Source organism: Gorilla gorilla, chromosome 16, assembly GCF_029281585.2.
Source record: "Gorilla gorilla gorilla isolate KB3781 chromosome 16, NHGRI_mGorGor1-v2.1_pri, whole genome shotgun sequence".
NCBI lineage: Eukaryota > Metazoa > Chordata > Mammalia > Primates > Hominidae > Gorilla > Gorilla gorilla.
In genome coordinates this window covers 42,552,095-42,576,216 of record NC_073240.2, presented here as the reverse complement: position 1 = coordinate 42,576,216, position 24,122 = coordinate 42,552,095, and the positions used below count along the sequence as shown (strand labels likewise).

The 24,122-nt window shown below is 50.2% G+C and overlaps 1 protein-coding gene across 14 annotated transcripts in view; it reads right to left on the bottom strand.

Annotated features, from left to right (window-relative positions):
• LOC115932637 (bifunctional peptidase and (3S)-lysyl hydroxylase JMJD7-like) overlaps positions 1 to 24,122 on the bottom strand; it is a 32,673-nt gene that overhangs the window by 2,024 nt on the left and 6,527 nt on the right. The window contains exons 1-13 of one of the 14 annotated variants that reach the window (XR_010130962.1): positions 17,208 to 19,033; positions 16,916 to 16,973; positions 16,590 to 16,822; positions 15,625 to 15,815; positions 13,501 to 13,558; positions 7,558 to 13,377; positions 7,273 to 7,330; positions 6,947 to 7,179; positions 4,992 to 5,049; positions 4,666 to 4,898; positions 3,696 to 3,886; positions 1,572 to 1,629; positions 15 to 1,448 (exon numbers count right to left, since the gene is read on the bottom strand). Coding sequence is in view for 3 of the 14 variants with exons in the window: in XM_055363473.2 (XP_055219448.2) it covers positions 19,996 to 20,105; positions 23,805 to 23,900 (206 nt within the window). In the remaining 11 variants the exon portion in view is untranslated. The other 13 variants (XR_010130961.1, XR_010130965.1, XR_010130967.1 and 10 more) reach the window with 13 other exon arrangements.

Below are 24,122 nucleotides of genomic sequence, written 5' to 3'. Positions count from 1 at the left end.
GGGCTCACGCTGACCTCTCTCAGCGTGGGAGGGGCCGGTGTGAGGCAAGGGCTCACGCTGACCTCTCTCAGCGTGGGAGGGGCCGGTGTGAGGCAAGGGGCTCATGTTGACCTCTCTCAGCGTGGGAGGGGCCGGTGTGAGGCAAGGGCTCACGCCGACCTCTCTCAGCGTGGGAGGGGCCGGTGTGAGGCAAGGGGCTCACGCCGACCTCTCTCAGCGTGGGAGGGGCCGGTGTGAGGTAAGGGGCTCACGCCGACCTCTCTCAGCGTGGGAGGGGCCGGTGTGAGGCAAGGGGCTGACGCTGACCTCTCTCACCGTGGGAGGGTCCGGTGTGAGGCAAGGGCTCACGCTGACCTCTCTCAGCGTGGGAGGGGCCGGTGTGAGGCAAGGGGCTCACGCCGACCTCTCTCACCGTGGGAGGGGCCGGTGTGAGTCAAGGGCTCACGCCGACCTCTCTCAGCGTGGGAGGGGCCGGTGTGAGGCAAGGGGCTCACGCTGACCTCTCTCAGCGTGGGAGGGGCCGGTGTGAGGCAAGGGCTCACGCTGACCTCTCTCAGCGTGGGAGGAGCCAGTGTGTGGCAGGGGCTCATGCCTCTGGGCAGGGTACCAGAGGCATGGGCATCAACAGGCCACCGTGAGGGAGGAGCTGGGCCGCATGCGGGCTGCTGGGAGGCAGGCAGGGACTTGGCCCCGGGTGGCCGCCGTGGGGGCGAGAGCTGGGCCTGGAGAGGCCCCTGGGAGGCAAGAGCGGGACCTGCAGAGGCCATTCTCCAACCATTGCTGGGCCCGTACAGGCCACCGGGCTGCAGGAATGAGGCCCAAAGAACTTGGCTGGAGAAAGTTCGGGACCTACAAAGGCGGTTGGGAGCTGGGCAGGAGTTGAGCCAAAAGAGCTTGCTTACTTGCTGGGAGGCACGGCCGGGAGATGCTGACTTCAGGACAACTTGGGCCTGCAGAGGTCACCGGGAGGCCCAAGCTTGGCGTGGAGGAGCCCACCGACCGGAGACCATTTGGGGCCTGCAGGTGCCATTGGAGGGCATGAGCTCATCGTGGAGGGGGCACCGTGAGGCCTGACCTGGGCCTGGGGAGCTTGGCTTGAGGAAGCTGTGGTCCGACCAAGGACGCCAGGAGATGGGTAGGCACTGAGTCCAAAGAGGTTGTTGAGAGGCAGGAGTCGGGCCTGGAGACGCAGCCAGGAAGAGGAGCTTGGCCCGGAGAGGACGCCTGGAGGGTGCAAGTGGGTCTGGAGAGGCCGACTTGAGGAGGTTCTCAGCCCGGAGAGGCCGCCGGAAGGGAAAAACTGGGACTGGAAAGGCTGTTGTGAGGAATGAGCCCCATGGGCCTGAAGAGGCCACTGGCAGGCGGGAGCTGGGTGTGTAGAAGCTGCTGAAAGGTTGGGAGCTTGGCTTGGGGGGTCCACAGTGAGGCAGATGCTGGGCCTGAAGAATCTGCTTAAAAAGATTTAAGCACATTTACATTTATTAGGCACTTTATTTCCATTATTACGTATATATAAATATATATATACGTATTATATATCCAATATATAATAAAATAATTATACAACTCACCATAATGTAGAATCAGTGGGCGTGTTAAGCTTGTTTTCCTGAAACTGGATGGTCCCACCTGAGCGTGATGGGAGAAAGTGACAGATCAATAGGTATTAGATACTCATAAGAACAGCGCAACCTAGATCCCTCACATGCATGGTTCACAACAGGGTGCGTTCTCCTATGAGAATCTAATGCTGCTGCTCATCTGAGAAGGTGGAGCTCAAGCGGGAATGTGAGCAAAGCAGAGTGGCTGTAAATACAGATGAAGCTTCCCTCACTCCCTCACTCGACACCACTCACCTCCTGCTGTGTGGCTCCCTACAGCTCCATGGCTCAGGGGTTGGGGACCCCTGCTCAAGTGCATCCAAAGCGACCCTTCCCACACCAGTCTTCATAGTGGTCAAGGGCAGCAACCACTTAGCTCCCAAGGCATGTGCCTCAGCTGGCATTTCGTCACAATCAACAGTAAGTGGTAGCTTGAGTCACTGTGAGGTCACTTCCTGGAAATCACCAGCATCCCATTTCCCACTGGCAAAGAGCTCAGCACTGCCCCCTGGGAAACCAAACCTATGCCCAAATCCCATCTGTGTGGGTTTATCTCCTGGGACCCTTCCTAACATATTAGTCAGAGTGCAATCAGGAAGCATAAACCACTGAAAAGTTTAAAGTGTTAAAATTTAATACAGAGAATTATTCATTATAACAGGTGAACAGCATAATGAGAGATTGGCTAGCACAAAGTAAAGAGAACTCTAGAGAATACAGGACTAGCCCAGGCCAGGCATGGTGGCTCATGCCTGAAATTCCAGCAATTTGAGAAGCTAATGCACGAGGATTGCTTAAGGCCAGGAGCTGGAGACCGGTCTGGACAACACAGTGAGACCCTGTCTCTATCCAAAAAAAAGAAAAAAGTTAGCTGGGAGTGGTGGTGCACACTTGTAGTCCCAGCTACTCGGAATGCTGAAGTTTGAGCCTGGGAGGTCAAGGCTGCAGCGAGGCATGATTATGCCACTACAGTCCAGCCTGGTGACAGAGCAAGACCCTGTCTCAAAGAACAAAACAACAAAAACCGTTTACAGACAGAAAAGAAATAGAGCCAATAAGCTGAGGAAAGATGTTGAAATGTGACAAGTAAGTAACATGAGGTCTTTTGTCTATTTGAAATAATCAAACAAAAAATGACTTACTAAATTATAATACCCTGTGCTGGCAAAGGTGCAGTGAAATGGGCACTTTCTTATACTATGAGGGGTGTTTAAATTGTGTATAAGCCTTCCCAGGTAAAGCCTGTCAATTTTTTAAAATAATGGAGACAGGGTCTCACCATACTGCCATACTGCCTCCTCCAACTCTTGGCCTCAAGCAATCCTCCTCTCTTAGCCTCCCAAAGTGCTAAGAGTATAGCTGGGAGGCACCCAAAACCCTGTCAATTTACATCAAGGGTAATGAGAATGTCCATTCCTCATGACTCACAGTAATCTTACTTCTGGGGAGACAAGTCAATCTAAACAAAAGGTCATCTGTACACACACAGTAAAAATCTGGGAGTAACTGAAGACAGAGTTGGTAAGTGAAATAAGAAACAGTTCTAAGAAATTAAACTATGGTATCAATAGGCACCTGGTATAAAAGGTCAGTTGATGTTAGCTGCTACATTTTTGTTGTTTTGAGACAGGGTCTCACTCGGTCACCCAGGCTGGAGTACAGAGGCCTGATCATGACTCACTGCAGTCTCAGCCTCCCTGGGCTTGAGTGATCCTCCCACCTCAGCCTCCCAAGTAGCTGGGACTACAGGAACGTGCCACCACACTAGGCTAATTCATGTATTTTTCTGTAGGGATGGTGACTCCCCCTTTGTTTCCAAGAACTATCGCAAACTCTTAGCCTCAAGCCATCCTCCTGCCTCAGCCTCCCAAAGTGTTGCGATTACCAGTGTGAGCCACCACACCTGGCCAGCTGCTACTTTTAGCAATATTATTATTATTATTCCGCTCAATTAAAAATTATTATTTTCAAGGCTATGCAACAGTATGTATCCTACAGCGTAACTGTAAAAACATAAACAGTTGCCGTCCCTCAGTATACAGAATTAGTTACAGCCCCCCATCTCTGCATATACCAAAATCCATGCTTACTCACGTTTCGCTGTTACCCCTCTGGAATCCACGTGTACGAAAATACCAAATATTAGTTGGGCATAGTGGCAAGCACCTGTAGTCTCAGCCACGTGGGAGGTTGAGATGGGAGGATCGCTTCAGCCTGGAAGGTTGAGGCTGCAGTCAGCTGCGATAGCACTACTACCCTCCAGCCTCGGACAACAGAGGGAGACCCTGTCTCAGAAAAAAAAAAAAAAACAAAATAAAACAGGTTAGAAATTGTAATGAGGTCTGTTGGGCAAAATTCCATATAAGCAGAGTATAAATTAATAAAGCAAATCGTGATAAATTAGTACGATTGACTTTCTGGAGTTTCTGACAATAAAAGTAAGGAAAATGCAGAACACAAAGACAGAGAGTAAAAAGAGAAATTAGGAAAGCATTCTACATGTTTAATAGGAAGACACCGGCCGTGTTCGTGCAGCGGCAGTATGTCGTGACATGACATACTTTGGAGAGAAGTTAACAGATGAGGAAGTTGATAAAAATCATCAGAGAAGCAAGATACTGGTAGCGACACTCAAGGAAACCACGAAATTTCCATAACTTATGTCAGCAAAGTGGGAATATTGTACAGTGTGTGTTGAAGTTCCTATACAACATTGTTTATCTGTCGTTTGTTTGTTTGTAAGGAATGTATATACTAAAAGTTCTTCTTGCTGTCAAAAGAATATGTGTGAATAAGTCGTTTTAACTTATTCTTCTGTTTTTCTTTTATCTTCCTGCCATCATCCCACAGCCTTACTTTAGAAATTTTTTCTTTAGAAAATTGAACAAGTGCCCCTTGTGGTGGCACATACCTCGAGGATGGGAGGCAGGGGTGGAAGGGTCACTTGAGGCCATTAGTTTGACACCAGCCTGGCCAACAAAGTGAGACCCCATGTCTGCAAAACAATTTAAAAATTAGCCAAGTATCGTCATGTATACCTACAGTCCCAGCTACCTCAACTTACGGAGAAAGTTCAGGGCCTGGAGAGAAGGCTGGGAGGCAGGAGCTGGGTCTAAAGAGGCCATTGTAACGATGGAGCTGTGCCTGTGGAGGCTGTTGTGAGGCAGTAGGCTCATCTGCGGAGACTGCCGTGAGGTAGGGTATGGGCCTCAATAGGCCATTGTGAGTCATGAGCTTGGTCTGTAGAGGCTGACTGGAGAGAGTTCTGGGCCTGGAGAGGCTGCCGGGAGGTAGGAGCTGGGCCAAAAGATTTAAGCACATTTACGTTTATTAGGCACTTCATTTCCATTATTACACTGGAATATATAACAAAATAATTATAGAACTCACCATAATGTAGAATCAGTGGGCGTGTTAAGCTTGTTTTCCTGAAACTGGATGGTCCCACCTGAGCGTGATGGGAGAAGTGACAGATCAATAGGTATTAGATTCTCATAAGAACAGCGCAACCTAGATCCCTCACATGCACGGTTCACAACAGGGTGCGTTCTCCTATGAGAATCTAATGCTGCTGCTCATCTGAGAAGGTGGAGCTCAGGCGGGAATGTGAGCAAAGGGGAGTGGCTATAAATACAGACGAAGCTTCCCTCACTCCCTCACTCGACACCACTCACCTGCTGTGTGGCTCCTTACGGCTCCATGGCTCAGGGGTTGGGGACCCCTGCTCAAGTGCATCCAAAGCGACCCTTCCCACACCAGTCTTCATAGTAGTCAAGGGCAGCAACCACTTAGCCCCCAAGGCATGTGCCTCAGCTGGCATTTCATCACAATCAACAGTAAGTGGTAGCTTGAGTCACTGTGAGGTCACTTCCTGGAAATCACCCTAACCCTGGGCCCTGACCCTAAAACCCTAACCCTGGGCCATGACCCTAAAACCCTAACCCTGGGTCCCGACCCTAAAACCCTAACCCTGGGCCCTGACCCTAAAACCCTAACCCTGGGCCCTGACCCTAAAAACCTAACCCTGGGCCCAGGCCCGGACCCTAAAACCCTAACCCTGGGCCCTGGCCCTGAGCCTAAAACCCTAACCCTGGGCCCTGGCCCTGACCCTAAAACCCTAACCCTGGGCCCAGGCCCTGACCCTAAAACCCTAACCCTGGGCACTGGCCCTAACCCTAAAACCCTAACCCTGGGCCCTGGACCTGACCCTAAAACCCTAACCCTGGGCCCTGGCACTGATCCTAAAACCCTAACCCTGGGCCCTGGCCCTGAGCCTAAAACCCTAACCCTGGGCCCTGGCCCTGACCCTAAAACCCTAACCCTGGGCCCTGGCCCCGAGCATAAAACCCTAACCCTGGGCCCTGGCCCTGAGCCTAAAACCCTAACCCTGGGCCCTGGCCCTGAGCCTAAAACCCTAACCCTGGGCCCTGACCCTAAAACAACCCTAACTTTGGGCCCTGGCCGTGACCCTAAAACACCCCTAGCCCTGGGCCCTGGCCCTGACCCTAAAACAACCCTAACCCTGGGCCCTAGCCCTGACCCTAAAACAACCCTAACCCTGGGCCCTGGCCCTGACCCTAAAACAACCCTAACCCTGGGCCCTGGCCCAAATTGTAATGAGGTCTGTTGGGCAAAATTCCATATAAGCATAGTATAAATTAATAAAGCAAATCGTGATAAATTAGTACGATTGACTTTCTGGAGTTTCTGACAATAAAAGTAAGGAAAATGCAGAACACAAAGACAGAGAGTAAAAAGAGAAATTAGGAAAGCATTCTACATGTTTAATAGGAAGACACTGGCCGTGTTCGTGCAGCGGCAGTATGTCGTGACATGACATACTTTGGAGAGAAGTTAACAGATGAGGAAGTTGATAAAAATCATCAGAGAAGCAAAATACTGGTAGCGACACTCAAGGAAACCACGAAATTTCCATAACTTATGTCAGCAAAGTGGGAATATTGTACAGTGTGTGTTGAAGTTCCTATACAACATTGTTTATCTGCCGTTTGTTGGTTTGTAAGGAATGTATATACTAAAAGTTCTTCTTGCTGTCAAAAGAATATGTGTGAATAAGTCATTTTAACTTATTCTTCTGTTTTTCTTTTATCTTCCTGCCATCATCCCACAGCCTTACTTTAGAAATTTTTTCTTTAGAAAATTGAACAAGTGCCCCTTGTGGTGGCACATACCTCGAGGATGGGAGGCAGGGGTGGAAGGGTCACTTGAGGCCATTAGTTTGACACCAGCCTGGCCAACAAAGTGAGACCCCATGTCTGCAAAACAATTTAAAAATTAGCCAAGTATCGTCATGTATACCTACAGTCCCAGCTACCTCAACTTACGGAGAAAGTTCAGGGCCTGGAGAGAAGGCTGGGAGGCAGGAGCTGGGTCTAAAGAGGCCATTGTAACGATGGAGCTGTGCCTGTGGAGGCTGTTGTGAGGCAGTAGGCTCATCTGCGGAGACTGCCGTGAGGTAGGGTATGGGCCTCAATAGGCCATTGTGAGTCATGAGCTTGGTCTGTAGAGGCTGACTGGAGAGAGTTCTGGGCCTGGAGAGGCTGCCGGGAGGTAGGAGCTGGGCCAAAAGATTTAAGCACATTTACGTTTATTAGGCACTTCATTTCCATTATTACACTGGAATATATAATAAAATAATTATAGAACTCACCATAATGTAGAATCAGTGGGCGTGTTAAGCTTGTTTTCCTGAAACTGGATGGTCCCACCTGAGCGTGATGGGAGAAAGTGACAGATCAATAGGTATTAGATTCTCATAAGAACAGCGCAACCTGGATCCCTCACATGCATGGTTCACAACAGGGTGCGTTCTCCTATGAGAATCTAATGCTGCTGCTCATCTGAGAAGGTGGAGCTCAGGCGGGAATGTGAGCAAAGGGGAGTGGCTGTAAATACAGACGAAGCTTCCCTCACTCCCTCACTCGACACCACTCACCTGCTGTGTGCCTCCTTACGACTCCATGGCTCAGGGGTTGGGGACCCCTGCTCAAGTGCATCCAAAGCGACCCTTCCCACAAGAGTCTTCATAGTAGTCAAGGGCAGCAACCACTTAGCTCCCAAGGCGTGTGCCTCAGCTGGCATTTCATCACAATCAACAGTAAGTGGTAGCTTGAATCGTTGTGAGGTCACTTCCTGGAAATCACCCTAACCCTGGGCCCCGGGCTCTGACCCTAAAACCCTAACCCTGGGCCCCGGGCCCGGACCCTGAAGCCCTAACCCTGGGCCCCGGGCCCTGACCCTGAAGCCCTAACCCTGGGCCCCGGGCCCTGACCCTGAAGCCCTAACCCTGGGCCCCGGGCCCTGGCCCTGAAGCCCTAACCCTGGGCCCCGGGCCCTGTCCCTGAAGCCCTAACCCTGCGCCCCGGGCCCTGGCCCTGAAGCCCTAACCCTGGGCCCCGGGCCCTGACCCTGAAGCCCTAACCCTGGGCCCCGGTCCCTGACACTAAAACTCTAACCCTGGGCCCCGGGCCCTGACCCTAAAACCCTAACCCTGGGCCCTGGGCCCTGACCCTAAAACCCTAACACTGGGCCCTGGGCCCTGACCCTAAGACCCTAACCCTGGGCCCTGGCCCTGACCCTAAAACCCTAACCCTGGGCCCTGACCCTAAAACCCTAACCCTGGGCCCTGACCCTAAAACCCTAACCCTTCGCCCTGACCCTAAAACCCTGACCCTGGGCCCTGACCCTAAAACCCTAACCCTTCGCCCTTACCCTAAAACCCTAACCCTAACCCTAGTGAGCCTAGACCACACATTGCACTCCAGCCTGGGTGACAGAGCACGACTCTGTCTCAAAAAAAAAAGAAGAAGAAAAGACAGAGAAAAGAAAGCCAACAAGACACCATTAGGCAAACCATTGTCAGGTTATGGGAGTTTGAGAAGGAAAGTAGAGAAAGGAGAAGAAAGCTTATTTAAAGAATGGCTGAAGACTGCCTAAATCATGGGAAAGATTTGGACATCTAAATCCATGAAGCTTAAAGATTCCTAAAGAGGTTCAAACCAAATAGATACTCACCAAGTCACAATATAATCAAATAGTCAAAAGTTAAAGAAACTTTGCAGGTCAGGACAGAATCGAATAATAGATTCAAAGTGCTGAAAGAAAAAAAGTGCCAGCAACTAATACTATGTCTGACAAAGCTGTCCTTCAGAGAGAAAAAAGAAATAACGTGCTTCCTTGACAAACAAAGCTGAGGGCATTCAGGACCACTAGGTCTACCTTAAAAAAATGCTTAACGGAGTTTTTCAAGTAAAAATGAATGAAGTTGGGAGCAGTGGCTCATGCCCGTAATCCCATTTTGGGAGGCTGAGGTGGGTGGATCACCTGAGGTCGGGAGGTCAAGACCAGCCTGGCCAACATGGCAAAACCCCACCCCCAGTAAAAATACAAAAAATTAGCCAGGTATGAAGGCCACTGAGATCGTGCCACTGCACTCCAGCCTGGGTGACAAGAGTCAAACTACATTTCAAAAACAAAATAACAAACAAAAAAAACAAAACTTGAGGCCTGGCCTTCTGCTCCTCTCCAACCCCCACTTCTCTGGGCCCAAGCCACCTGGGCTGAGGAGGGGGTGAGGTGTGAGCCCCTGCCAGGAACTCCCTGCCCGGACCAAGTACTCGGCCCCCAGGCCTGCATTCAGTGAGGCCTCCCGTGGCGTCAGCATGTTCGTGTGGAGGAATGTGGAAGGTCACTCTGTGGCCGTGTTCTCCTGGTACTCCATCCCCTTCCTGACCCCTCCCTGCAGCCACACGAGGCCCAGCAACCTGCCAGTTACTCAGTGGCCTCCAACCAGAGAAAACAACCTGCCAAGTTGGCAGCTGTTGCTCATGAGCATCCACCAGGTGGCACAGGGAGTGTTGACCCTGGGCGGCCCCCTGGAGCCACCTGCCCTGAAAGCCCAGGGCCCGCAACCCCACACACTTTGGGGGTGGTGGAACCTGTTAAAAGCTCACCTCCCACCATGGAGGAGGAGCCCTGGGCCCCTCAGGGGAGTCCCTGCTGGACAGTGAGACAGAGAATGACCATGATGATGCTTTCCTCTCCATCATGTCTCCTGACACCCAGTTGCCTCTACCACTCAGATGATGTCAGGCCCAGTCCCTCAGTGCCCTGCGCAAGGAACAGGACTCATCTTCTGAGAAGGATGGACGCAGCCCCAACAAATGGGACAAGGACCACATCGGTGGCCCATGAGTGGCGGTCATGATCTTCAGCAAGCGGCACCAGGCCCTGGCAGGGTGCACCAGGGTCACTCCAACCAGGATATCCGGACCGTCAGCCAGATGCTGACTCTGGCCCAAAGACTTCTACTCAGTATGGAGCTCCAGGCCACTTTGCAGCCCCTGGTGAGGGAGGTGTACATACCATGAATTGTGGGACCTTCAGAGCTTTTCACTTTTCGGAAAATAGCTCCTGTTGGGGCTACAAGATGGAGTGTGAAGAGGGCCTTGGGCCACAGGGAGGTGCCTGTGGACTAGGGGGAGTTCATGCACCCCTTCTTTCCCCAGAGGGGCTGGACTCAGGTGAGTATGGGGGTGGGGGCTCCTGCACTTCGACACAGGCAGCGGGAGGGTTTTCTCCCCATTCCCTCTGCACTCCCAACTTGAGCTATACTTTTTAAGAAAGTGATTCACCCTGCCTTTGCCCCCTTCCCCAGAACAGAACACGTTGATCATGGGCGATATTTTTCATTGTGTCAAACAGTTGCCGTGACCGTCATTAAACCTGTTTAACACCAAATAATAAGGAAAATAAAATAAAAAATTCGGGCTTGGTGCAGAAACTCACCCCAAATAAATCACCTACCAAAATATTTACATAATGGTGGAAATATTCCAAAATTCAATATTTTGGGATTTATACACAAAAGATAAACAAATTAGAGGCCAAGAGGCTGCCGGAAGGGAAAAACGGGGCCTGGGAAGGCCGTTGTGAGGAATGAGCTGGGCCTAAAGAGGCCACTGGCAGGCGGGAGCTGGGCCTGCCGAAGCGGCCGAGAGGCAGGAGCTTTGGACTCGGGAGGCCGCAATGAGGCGAGAGCTAGCTGGGCATGGAGAGTCCGCTGTGAGTCCGCTGTGAGTCCGGGCCCGTGCAGGCCTTCGAGAGGCAGGAGGCCGGGCCTGCAAAGGCCCACTGGAGGTCAAGTTCTGGGCCTGAAGAGGCCACCAAAAGTCAAAAGCGGGGCCTGGGAAGGCCGCCAAGAGCCATGAGCTGGTCTGGGCTGAAAGAGGCCACTGGGAGGCAGGAGGAGCTGGGCCTGGAGAGGCTGACTCGAGGAAGTTTTGCACCTGGAGAGGCCGCCGAGAGGACGGAGCTGGGCCCGGGGAGGCCGACTTGCTGCTCTTCCGGGCCCAATTCCAGGCCGACTTGACGACGACTTGGGCCTGCTGGGAGCTGGGCAGGAGCTGAGTCCAAAGACGTTGTTGGGAGGCCAGAGTCAGGCCTGGAGACACAGCCGGGAGGAAGAGCTGGGCCCGGAGAGGATGCCGGGAGGCTGCAAGTGGGTCTGGAGAGGCCGATTTGAGGAGGCCCGGCCTCCGCCTCCCGCATGGCGGCCTCTGCAGGCACACCTGTTTCTCCTGGCTGCATCTCCCGCCTCCCAGCAAACAAGCTTTTTTGGCTCAGCTCCCGCCTGCGTTTGTAGACCCCGAAGTTTCTGCAACCAAGCTCTTCAGACCCACATCCCGCCTCCCAGTACCTGAACAGTCCCACCTCCGGCTGGAGAACAGAGTCTGTAGGCCCCGCTGTTGCCTCCCAGGGGAGTCTCCAAGCCCAGCTCTCGCCCCACCACGACCTCCCAGGCCCAAGTCGCTGCCTGCCTCACAGCAGCCCTCGTGCGACCCTGCTCCTCCCTCACGGTGGCCTGTTGAGGCAGGGGCTCACGCCGACCTCTCTCAGCGTGGGAGGGGCCGGTGTGAGGCAAGGGCTCACGCTGACCTCTCTCAGCGTGGGAGGGGCCGGTGTGAGGCAAGGGCTCACGCTGACCTCTCTCACCGTGGGAGGGTCCGGTGTGAGGCAAGGGCTCACGCTGACCTCTCTCAGCGTGGGAGGGGCCGGTGTGAGGCAAGGGGCTCACGCCGACCTCTCTCACCGTGGGAGGGGCCGGTGTGAGTCAAGGGCTCACGCCGACCTCTCTCAGCGTGGGAGGGGCCGGTGTGAGGTAAGGGGCTGAGGCTGACCTCTGTCAGCGTGGGAGGGGCCGGTGTGAGGCAAGGGCTCACGCTGACCTCTCTCAGCGTGGGAGGGGCCGGTGTGAGGCAAGGGCTCACGCCGACCTCTCTCAGCGTGGGAGGGGCCGGGGTGAGGCAAGGGGCTCACGCTGACCTCTGTCAGCGTGGGAGGGGCTGGTGTGAGGTAAGGGGCTCAGGCTGACCTCTGTCAGCGTGGGAGGGGCCGGTGTGAGGCAAGGGCTCACGCTGACCTCTCTCAGCGTGGGAGGGGCCGGTGTGAGGCAAGGGCTCACGCTGACCTCTCTCAGCGTGGGAGGGGCCGGTGTGAGGCAAGGGCTCACGCCGACCTCTCTCAGCGTGGGAGGGGCTGGTGTGAGGTAAGGGGCTGAGGCTGACCTCTGTCAGCGTGGGAGGGGCCGGTGTGAGGCAAGGGCTCACGCTGACCTCTCTCAGCGTGGGAGGGGCCGGTGTGAGGCAAGGGCTCACGCCGACCTCTCTCAGCGTGGGAGGGGCCGGTGTGAGGCAAGGGGCTCATGTTGACCTCTCTCAGCGTGGGAGGGGCCGGTGTGAGGCAAGGGCTCACGCCGACCTCTCTCAGCGTGGGAGGGGCCGGTGTGAGGCAAGGGGCTCACGCTGACCTCTCTCAGCGTGGGAGGGGCCGGTGTGAGGCAAGGGCTCACGCTGACCTCTCTCAGCGTGGGAGGAGCCAGTGTGTGGCAGGGGCTCATGCCTCTGGGCAGGGTACCAGAGGCATGGGCATCAACAGGCCACCGTGAGGGAGGAGCTGGGCCGCATGCGGGCTGCTGGGAGGCAGGCAGGGACTTGGCCCCGGGTGGCCGCCGTGGGGGCGAGAGCTGGGCCTGGAGAGGCCCCTGGGAGGCAAGAGCGGGACCTGCAGAGGCCATTCTCCAACCATTGCTGGGCCCGTACAGGCCACCGGGCTGCAGGAATGAGGCCCAAAGAACTTGGCTGGAGAAAGTTCGGGACCTACAAAGGCGGTTGGGAGCTGGGCAGGAGTTGAGCCAAAAGAGCTTGCTTACTTGCTGGGAGGCACGGCCGGGAGATGCTGACTTCAGGACAACTTGGGCCTGCAGAGGTCACCGGGAGGCCCAAGCTTGGCGTGGAGGAGCCCACCGACCGGAGACCATTTGGGGCCTGCAGGTGCCATTGGAGGGCATGAGCTCATCGTGGAGGGGGCACCGTGAGGCCTGACCTGGGCCTGGGGAGCTTGGCTTGAGGAAGCTGTGGTCCGACCAAGGACGCCAGGAGATGGGTAGGCACTGAGTCCAAAGAGGTTGTTGAGAGGCAGGAGTCGGGCCTGGAGACGCAGCCAGGAAGAGGAGCTTGGCCCGGAGAGGACGCCTGGAGGGTGCAAGTGGGTCTGGAGAGGCCGACTTGAGGAGGTTCTCAGCCCGGAGAGGCCGCCGGAAGGGAAAAACTGGGACTGGAAAGGCTGTTGTGAGGAATGAGCCCCATGGGCCTGAAGAGGCCACTGGCAGGCGGGAGCTGGGTGTGTAGAAGCTGCTGAAAGGTTGGGAGCTTGGCTTGGGGGGTCCACAGTGAGGCAGATGCTGGGCCTGAAGAATCTGCTTAAAAAGATTTAAGCACATTTACATTTATTAGGCACTTTATTTCCATTATTACGTATATATAAATATATATATACGTATTATATATCCAATATATAATAAAATAATTATACAACTCACCATAATGTAGAATCAGTGGGCGTGTTAAGCTTGTTTTCCTGAAACTGGATGGTCCCACCTGAGCGTGATGGGAGAAAGTGACAGATCAATAGGTATTAGATACTCATAAGAACAGCGCAACCTAGATCCCTCACATGCATGGTTCACAACAGGGTGCGTTCTCCTATGAGAATCTAATGCTGCTGCTCATCTGAGAAGGTGGAGCTCAAGCGGGAATGTGAGCAAAGCGGAGTGGCTGTAAATACAGATGAAGCTTCCCTCACTCCCTCACTCGACACCACTCACCTCCTGCTGTGTGGCTCCCTACGGCTCCATGGCTCAGGGGTTGGGGACCCCTGCTCAAGTGCATCCAAAGCGACCCTTCCCACACCAGTCTTCATAGTGGTCAAGGGCAGCAACCACTTAGCTCCCAAGGCATGTGCCTCAGCTGGCATTTCGTCACAATCAACAGTAAGTGGTAGCTTGAGTCACTGTGAGGTCACTTCCTGGAAATCACCAGCATCCCATTTCCCACTGGCAAAGAGCTCAGCACTGCCCCCTGGGAAACCAAACCTATGCCCAAATCCCATCTGTGTGGGTTTATCTCCTGGGACCCTTCCTAACATATTAGTCAGAGTGCAATCAGGAAGCATAAACCACTCAAAAGTTTAAAGTGGTAACATTTAATACGGAGAATTATTCATTATAACAGGTGAACAGCATAATGAGAGATTGGCTAGCACAAAGTAAAGAGAACTCTAGAGAATACAGGACTAGCCCAGGCCAGGCATGGTGGCTCATGCCTGAAATTCCAGCAATTTGAGAAGCTAATGCACGAGGATTGCTTAAGGCCAGGAGCTGGAGACCGGTCTGGACAACACAGTGAGACCCTGTCTCTATCCAAAAAAAAGAAAAAAGTTAGCTGGGAGTGGTGGTGCACACTTGTAGTCCCAGCTACTCGGAATGCTGAAGTTTGAGCCTGGGAGGTCAAGGCTGCAGCGAGGCATGATTATGCCACTACAGTCCAGCCTGGTGACAGAGCAAGACCCTGTCTCAAAGAACAAAACAACAAAAACCGTTTACAGACAGAAAAGAAATAGAGCCAATAAGCTGAGGAAAGATGTTGAAATGTGACAAGTAAGTAACATGAGGTCTTTTGTCTATTTGAAATAATCAAACAAAAAATGACTTACTAAATTATAATACCCTGTGCTGGCAAAGGTGCAGTGAAATGGGCACTTTCTTATACTATGAGGGGTGTTTAAATTGTGTATAAGCCTTCCCAGGTAAAGCCTGTCAATTTTTTAAAATAATGGAGACAGGGTCTCACCATACTGCCATACTGCCTCCTCCAACTCTTGGCCTCAAGCAATCCTCCTCTCTTAGCCTCCCAAAGTGCTAAGAGTATAGCTGGGAGGCACCCAAAACCCTGTCAATTTACATCAAGGGTAATGAGAATGTCCATTCCCCATGACTCACAGTAATCTTACTTCTGGGGAGACAATTCAATCTAAACAAAAGGTCATCTGTACACACACAGTAAAAATCTGGGAGTAACTGAAGACAGAGTTGGTAAGTGAAATAAGAAACAGTTCTAAGAAATTAAACTATGGTATCAATAGGCACCTGGTATAAAAGGTCAGTTGATGTTAGCTGCTACATTTTTGTTGTTTTGAGACAGGGTCTCACTCTGTCACCCAGGCTGGAGTGCAGAGGCCTGATCATGACTCACTGCAGTCTCAGCCTCCCTGGGCTTGAGTGATCCTCCCACCTCAGCCTCCCAAGTAGCTGGGACTACAGGAACGTGCCACCACACTAGGCTAATTCATGTATTTTTCTGTAGGGATGGTGATTCCCCCTTTGTTTCCAAGACCTATCGCAAACTCTTAGCCTCAAGCCATCCTCCTGCCTCAGCCTCCCAAAGTGTTGCGATTACCAGTGTGAGCCACCACACCTGGCCAGCTGCTACTTTTAGCAATATTATTATTATTATTCCGCTCAATTAAAAATTATTATTTTCAAGGCTATGCAACAGTATGTATCCTACAGCGTAACTGTAAAAACATAAACAGTTGCCGTCCCTCAGTATACAGAATTAGTTACAGCCCCCCATCTCTGCATATACCAAAATCCATGCTTACTCACGTTTCGCTGTTACCCCTCTGGAATCCACGTGTACGAAAATACCAAATATTAATTGGGCATAGTGGCAAGCACCTGTAGTCTCAGCCACGTGGGAGGTTGAGATGGGAGGATCGCTTCAGCCTGGAAGGTTGAGGCTGCAGTCAGCTGCGATAGCACTACTACCCTCCAGCCTCGGACAACAGAGGGAGACCCTGTCTCAGAAAAAAAAAAAAAACAAAATAAAACAGGTTAGAAATTGTAATGAGGTCTGTTGGGCAAAATTCCATATAAGCAAAGTATAAATTAATAAAGCAAATCGTGATAAATTAGTACGATTGACTTTCTGGAGTTTCTGACAATAAAAGTAAGGAAAATGCAGAACACAAAGACAGAGAGTAAAAAGAGAAATTAGGAAAGCATTCTACATGTTTAATAGGAAGACACCGGCCGTGTTCGTGCAGCGGCAGTATGTCGTGACATGACATACTTTGGAGAGAAGTTAACAGATGAGGAAGTTGATAAAAATCATCAGAGAAGCAAGATACTGGTAGCGACACTCAAGGAAACCACGAAATTTCCATAACTTATGTCAGCAAAGTGGGAATATTGTACAGTGTGTGTTGAAGTTCCTATACAACATTGTTTATCTGTCGTTTGTTTGTAAGGAATGTATATACTAAAAGTTCTTCTTGCTGTCAAAAGAATATGTGTGAATAAGTCGTTTTAACTTATTCTTCTGTTTTTCTTTTATCTTCCTGCCATCATCCCACAGCCTTACTTTAGAAATTTTTTCTTTAGAAAATTGAACAAGTGCCCCTTGTGGTGGCACATACCTCGAGGATGGGAGGCAGGGGTGGAAGGGTCACTTGAGGCCATTAGTTTGACACCAGCCTGGCCAACAAAGTGAGACCCCATGTCTGCAAAACAATTTAAAAATTAGCCAAGTATCGTCATGTATACCTACAGTCCCAGCTACCTCAACTTACGGAGAAAGTTCAGGGCCTGGAGAGAAGGCTGGGAGGCAGGAGCTGGGTCTAAAGAGGCCATTGTAACGATGGAGCTGTGCCTGTGGAGGCTGTTGTGAGGCAGTAGGCTCATCTGCGAAGACTGCCGTGAGGTAGGGTATGGGCCTCAATAGGCCATTGTGAGTCATGAGCTTGGTCTGTAGAGGCTGACTGGAGAGAGTTCTGGGCCTGGAGAGGCTGCCGGGAGGTAGGAGCTGGGCCAAAAGATTTAAGCACATTTACGTTTATTAGGCACTTCATTTCCATTATTACACTGGAATATATAATAAAATAATTATAGAACTCACCATAATGTAGAATCAGTGGGCGTGTTAAGCTTGTTTTCCTGCAACTGGATGGTCCCACCTGAGCGTGATGGGAGAAGTGACAGATCAATAGGTATTAGATTCTCATAAGGACAGCGCAGCCTAGATCCCTCACATGCACGGTTCACAACAGGGTGCGTTCTCCTATGAGAATCTAATGCTGCTGCTGATCTGAGAAGGTGGAGCTCAGGCGGGAATGTGAGCAAAGGGGAGTGGCTGTAAATACAGACGAAGCTTCCCTCACTCCCTCACTCCCTCACTCGACACCACTCACCTCCTGCTGTGTGGCTCCTTATGGCTCCATGGCTCAGGGGTTGGGGACCCCTGCTCAAGTGCATCCAAAGCGACCCTTCCCACACCAGTCTTCATAGTGGTCAAGGGCAGCAACCACTTAGCTCCCAAGGCATGTGCCTCAGCTGGCATTTCGTCACAATCAACAGTAAGTGGTAGCTTGAGTCATTGTGAGGTCACTTCCTGGAAATCACCAGCATCCCATTTCCCACTGGCAAAGAGCTCAGCACTGCCCCCTGGGAAACCAAACCTATGCCCAAATCCCATCTGTGTGGGTTTATCTCCTGGGACCCTTCCTAACATATTAGTCAGAGTGCAATCAGGAAGCATAAACCACTCAAAAGTTTAAAGTGGTAACATTTAATACGGAGAATTATTCATTATAACAGGTGAACAGCATAATGAGAGATTGGCTAGCACAAAGTAAAGAGAACTCTAGAGAATACAGGACTAGCCCAGGCCAGGCATGGTGGCTCATGCCTGAAATTCCAGCAATTTGAGAAGCTAATGCAGGAGGATTGCTTAAGGCCAGGAGCTAGAGACCGGTCTGGACAACACAGTGAGACCCTGTCTCTATCCAAAAAAAGAAAAAGGTTAGCTGGGAGTGGTGGTGCACACTTGTAGTCCCAGCTACTCGGAATGCTGAAGTTTGAGCCTGGGAGGTCAAGGCTGCAGTGAGGCATGATTATGCCACTACAGCCCAGCCTGGTGACAGAGCAAGACCCTGTCTCAAAGAACAAAACAACAACAACCATTTACAGACAGAAAAGAGATAGAGCTAATAAGCTAAGGAAAGACGTTGAAATGTGACAAGTAAAGTAATATGAGGTCTTTTATCTATTTGAAATAAGCAAACAAAAAATGACTTACTAAATTATAATACCCTGTGCTGGCAAAGGTGCAGTGAAATGGGCACTTTCTTATACTATGAGGGGTGTTTAAATTGTGTATAAGCCCTCCCGGGTAAAGCTTGTCAATTTTTTAAAATAATGGAGACAGGGTCTCACCATACTGCCATACTGCCTCCTCCAACTCTTGGCCTCAAGCAATCCTCCTCTCTTAGCCTCCCAAAGTGCTAAGATTATAGTTGGGAGGCACCCAAAACCCTGTCAATTTACATCAAGGGTAATGAGAATGTCCATTCACCATGTCTCACAGTCATCTTACTTCTGGGGAGACAATTCAATCTAAACAAAAGGTCATCTGTACAAACACAGTACAAATCTGGGAGTAACTGAAGACAGAGTTGGTAAGTGAAATAAGAAACAGTTCTAAGAAATTAAACTATGATATCAATAGGCACCTGGTATAAAAGGTCAGTTGATGTTAGCTGCTACTTTTTTGTTGTTTTGAGACAGGGTCTCACTCTGTCACCCAGGCTGGAGTGCAGAGGCCTGATCATGACTCACTGCAGTCTCAGCCTCCCTGGGCTCAAGTGATCCTCCCACCTCAGCCTCCCAAGTAGCTGGGACTACAGGAACGTGCCACCACACTAGGCTAATTCATGTATTTTTCTGTAGGGATGGTGACTCCCCCTTTGTTTCCAAGGCCTATTGCAAACTCTTGGCCTCAAGCCATCCTCCTGCCTCAGCCTCCCAAAGTGTTGCGATTACCAGTGTGAGCCACCACACCTGGCCAGCTGCTACTTTTAGCAATATTATTATTATTATTCCACTCAATTAAAAATTATTATTTTCAAGGCTATGCAACAGTATGTATCCTACAGCGTAATTGTAAAAACATATACAGTCGCCGTCCCTCAGTATACAGAATTAGTTACAGCCCCCCATCTCTGCATATACCAAAATCCATGCTTACTCACGTTTCGCTGTCACCCCTCTGGAATCCACGTATACGAAAATTCCAAATATTAGTTGGGCATAGTGGCAAGCACCTGTAGTCTCAGCCACGTGGGAGGTTGAGATGGGAGGATCGCTTCAGCCTGGAAGGTTGAGGCTGCAGTCAGCTGTGATAGCACTACTACACTCCAGCCTTGGACAACAGAGGGAGACCCTGTCTCAGGAAAAAAAACAAAATAAAACAGGTTAGAAATTGTAATGAGGTCTGTTGGGCAAAATTCCATATAAGCAAAGTATAAATTAATAAAGCAAATCGTGATAAATTAGTACGACTGACTTTCTGGAGTTTCTGACAATAAAAGTAAGGAAAATGCAAAACACAAAGACAGAGAGTAAAAAGAGAAATTAGGAAAGCATTCTACATGTTTAATAGGAAGACACTGGCCATGTTCCTGCAGCGGCAGTATGTCGTGACATGACATACCTTGGAGAGAAGTTAACAGATGAGGAAGTTGATAAAAATCATCAGAGAAGCAAAATACTGGTAGCGACACTCAAGTAAACCACGAAATTTCCATAACTTATGTCAGCAAAGTGGGAATATTGTACAGTGTGTGTTGAAGTTCCTATACAACATTGTTTATCTGCCGTTTGTTGGTTTGTAAGGAATGTATATACTAAAAGTTCTTCTTGCTGTCAAAAGAATATGTGTGAATAAGTCATTTTAACTTATTCTTCTGTTTTTCTTTTATCTTCCTGCCATCATCCCACAGCCTTACTTTAGAAATTTTTTCTTTAGAAAATTGAACAAGTGCTCCTTGTGGTGGCACATACCTCTAGGATGGGAGGCAGGGGTGGAAGGGTCATTGAGGCCATTAGTTTGACACCAGCCTGGCCAACAAAGTGAGACCCCATGTCTACAAAACAATTTAAAAATTAGCCAAGTATCGTCATGTATACCTACAGTCCTAGCTACTCAGGAGGCTCAGGTAGAGGATCCTTAGCCCAGGAGTTGAAGGCTGCAGTGAGCTGTGATAGCACTGCTGTACTCAAGCCTGGGTGACAGGGTGAGACCCCATCTCCTAAAATAAAAAACAAAGAAAAAAAATAGTTCAAGTAGCAAGTTGTATGTGGCTTACTCTGAATATTTCTAAACTAGAAATTCTCAATCTTTTGGGGTCTAACATCCCTTTACCTTTTTTAACTTTATTGAAGATCTCTAAGACTATTTCTTTCTGTAGATAATTATATTAAAACTAGAAAATAAGACACAATTTTTTAAATATTATTCATCACATATTAAAGCCATTACATGTTGATATAAGATTTTAAAAATATTTAATATTCATTACTTATTAATAATAAAACCATTACATTGTGATATAATACTTTTTTTTTTCTTTGAGACAAAGTCTTGTTCTTTTGCCCAGGCTGGAGTGAAGTGGCTCAATCTCAGCTCATTGCAACCTCCGCCCCGCTGGTTCAAGCGATTCTCCTACCTCAGCCTCCCAAGTAGCTGGGATTACAGGTGCCCACTACCATGTCCAGCTAATTATTGTATTTTCTTAGTAGAGAAGGAGTTTTGCCATGTTGGCAAGGCTGGTCTTGAACTCTTGACCTCAGGTGATCCACCCGCCTGGGTCTCCCTAAGTGCTGGGATTACAGGTGTGAGCCACCGCGCCCACCCCGATTAATATATGTTTTAAAACACTGATTAGTCAGGCAACAACACTGGGCAGGGGTCTCCTCATTCCCATCGACGCAAACCCCACTGCACGGCTGAGGGGTTGCAAAGGCTGCAGAGCCAAAAGGCTCTGACTTGAGATATTATTTTACTTGTATTTTTATTTGTATTGTGAGATAGGTCCTGCTCTGTCACCCAGACTGGAGTGCAGCTGTGCACTTACAGCTCGCTGCAGCCTCGACCTCCTGGGCTCAAGCCATCTTCCTGCCTCAGCTCCCCAGTAGCTGGTAGTACAGTTGAATGTCACCATGCCTGGTTATTTATTTTTTTGTAGAGTGAGGGGTCTTGTTATGTTGCCCAAGCTGGCCTCAAACTCCTGACCTCAAGAGATCTGCCCACTTCAGCCTCCTGAGTAGCTGAAACTACAAGTACACATCACCATGCCTAGTTACATTTATTTAGTCTTGAAAAATATTTTTGTAAAGAGCAGATCTTGCTGTGTTGTCCAGGCTGGTCTTGAACACCTGCCCTTAAAAGATACTCGCACCTCTGCTTACCAAACGGCTGGGACTACAGGCATGAGCCATTGCAATGAGCCTGAAGAGATTTCTTTAATCTAGCATACCATACTTGGTAGGATTGGGAAAGGCAGTAGTGTTTTTTAAAATTACTTAATAATTTCAGTAACAATCAAACTCAACCTTGACCCCTGCCTTCTCTCACACCCCATATCCAGTCTGTCAGGAAATCCTGTTGATTGTCTTCGACATCTACTAAAGATCCCCACCCAGCAACTCCCTAGCCTCCTCCCCTACTTCTCCCCTCTGACCATCTCTCAACACCACCATGACCCTGGTCAGGACCACCATCATCTCCCGCCTGGATGTTGCCAAAGCTTGGCCCCCATGCTTCTATCACATCTTCCCACAGTCTTTCTCAACTCAGCAGCCAGAGAATGCTTTTAAATCGGGAGACAGATCATGTCGCCTCTCTGCTCAGAACCCTCCCGCAGTTCCCACCTCAGTCAGAGTAAAAGCCAAAGCCCCACCAATAACCTCCCAGGGCTTATGTGATCTGTACTGATCCCCACCCAGCAACTCCCTGGCTCCCTCCCCTAATTCTCTCTCTCTCTCCATCTGCTCCTTGGGCCTCCTTCCAGAGCCGGAGACACACCTCAGACAGTTTATTCTATTGTTTCTGCCTACAATCCTCTTCCCTCAGCACCTTGGCCACCTCCTTCCCCTCCTTCAAGTCTTTACTCAACTTTCACTTAGGAGGCCACCCCTGACCATTCTATTTAACATTGCCATCTGTCCCCATGCCCACCGTGCTCATTTCTTCTCTCTTTACTTTCTTCTTTCTCTTTTTCAAGATCTCACTGTCACCAAGGCTGGAGTGCAGTGGCAAAATCACAGCTCACTGCAACCTCAAATTTCCAGGCTCAAGCGATCCTCCCACCTCAGCCTCCCGAGTACCTGGGACTCCAGGTTCATGCCACCATCCCTGGCTAAATTTTTTAGTATTTTATTTTATTTTATTTTGAGACAAAGTTTCACTCTTCTTGCCCAGGCTGTAGTGTAACGGTGCGATCCCGGCTCACTGCAACCTCCACCTCCCAGATTCGAGTGATTCTCCTGCCTCAGCCTTCCAAGTAGCTGGGATTACAAGTGCGTGCCACCACACCCAGCTAATTTTTGTATTTTTAGTAGAGCCGGGGTTTCACAATGTTGGCCAGGCTGGTCTCGAACTCCTGACCTCAGGTAATCTGCCCGCTTCGGCCTCCCAAAGTGCTGGAATTACAGGCGTGAGCCACCACGCCTGGCCAATTTTTTCATTTGCTGTAGAGATAAGGTCTTACTATGTTGCCCAGACTGGTCTTGAACTCCTGGCCTCAAGTGATCCTCCTGCCTAAATTCCTAAAGTGCTGGGATTACCGGCATGAGCCATCATGCCTGGCTTCATGTTCATTTCTTCTTGCTGCTGCAACATAGTTTGCAGTTTCCTACATTTAGTGGCTTAAAACACCACAAATCTACCATCTTACAGTTCTAGGGGCCAGAAACCCAAACTAGGTCTATTAAGGCTAAAGTCAAGGTGTCAGCAGGGCTGCATTCCTTCTGGAGACTCTAATATGTTCCCTTGGCTTTTCCAGCTTCTAGAAGCCACCCCCATTCCTTGGATCATGGCCCCTGACTCCATCTTCAAAGCCAGAGGTGAAGTATCTTCAAATCTCCCTCTCTTACCTCTGCTTTCATCACCACATCTCCTGCTCCAATTCTGAATCTCCTACTCTCTTTCTTTTATAAAGACCCTTGTGATTGCTGGGCATGGTGGCTCCCACCCAGAATCCCAACAATTTGGGAGGTCAAGGCAGGAGGAACACTTGAGGCCCGAAGTTTGAAACTAGCATGAAAAACACAGTGAGACTCCCACCTCTAGAAAAAAATAAAAATAAATATTAGCCCGACATGGTGGTATGCGCCTGCAGTCCCAGCTACTTGAGAGGCTGAGGTGAGACAATCGATTTAGCCCAGGAGTTTGAGATCAGCCTGGACGACATAACTAAATCTCATCTCTACAAGGACGAGGTGGGAGGATCACTTGAGCCCAGGAATTTGTGGCCAGCCTGGCCAAGAAAAGAAGACCCCATCTGGCCAACATGGCCAACCTGGCCACCATGGTGAAACTCTGACTCTACAAAAATGAGCTGGGCATGGGTGACATGCATGTGTAGTCCTAGCTACTTGGGAGGTTGAGATGGGACGATTGCTTGATCTCAGGAGGCCAAAGCTATAGTGAGCTATGATCACATCACTGCACTCCAGCCTGGACGACACAGGAGATTCTGTCTCAAAAAAAAGAAAAGAAATATATATTTAATCTCTGTCCCCGGTTCGTGGCACAGAGCTTCTAAAGCTCTTACAAAGACCTCAGTGATAGATGTGACAGGAACATCTTTTGTTTTAATATTTGGTCTTGGTCCCAGGTTTCTAACACAAGAGCCTCTAAGAACTTTGGGATCTCCAGCATGGTAAGAATGCATTTGGGGATGTTGTTGAGATGACTGGGTGACTGCAAGCTCCTAAATTTCCCCTACCATAGGGGATGAAGGGCCGGTCGCTGGGCGGAAGTAACAGGAAATGCTTCTCTCCTGAGACCACGCAGTAGAGGTTCTCATAGTGGTCCTTGTGCACTGCCAAAAGAAAGAAGGCCCGGGGGCAGGGTATGGAGGGCAGGGGCACGGGAGGAGGCAAACCATCATGCTGAGAGCCCTGCACCCCAAGACGGCCTATGACAAAAGAGAAGCACGCACAGAGCCAGTGGGCTGGAGATGCCAGAGGCTCTAATGGGCATTCTGGAACTCTGCCTACCAGGGACCTGATGCTCACCAGACCCTGGACTCCTCTTCAACAAG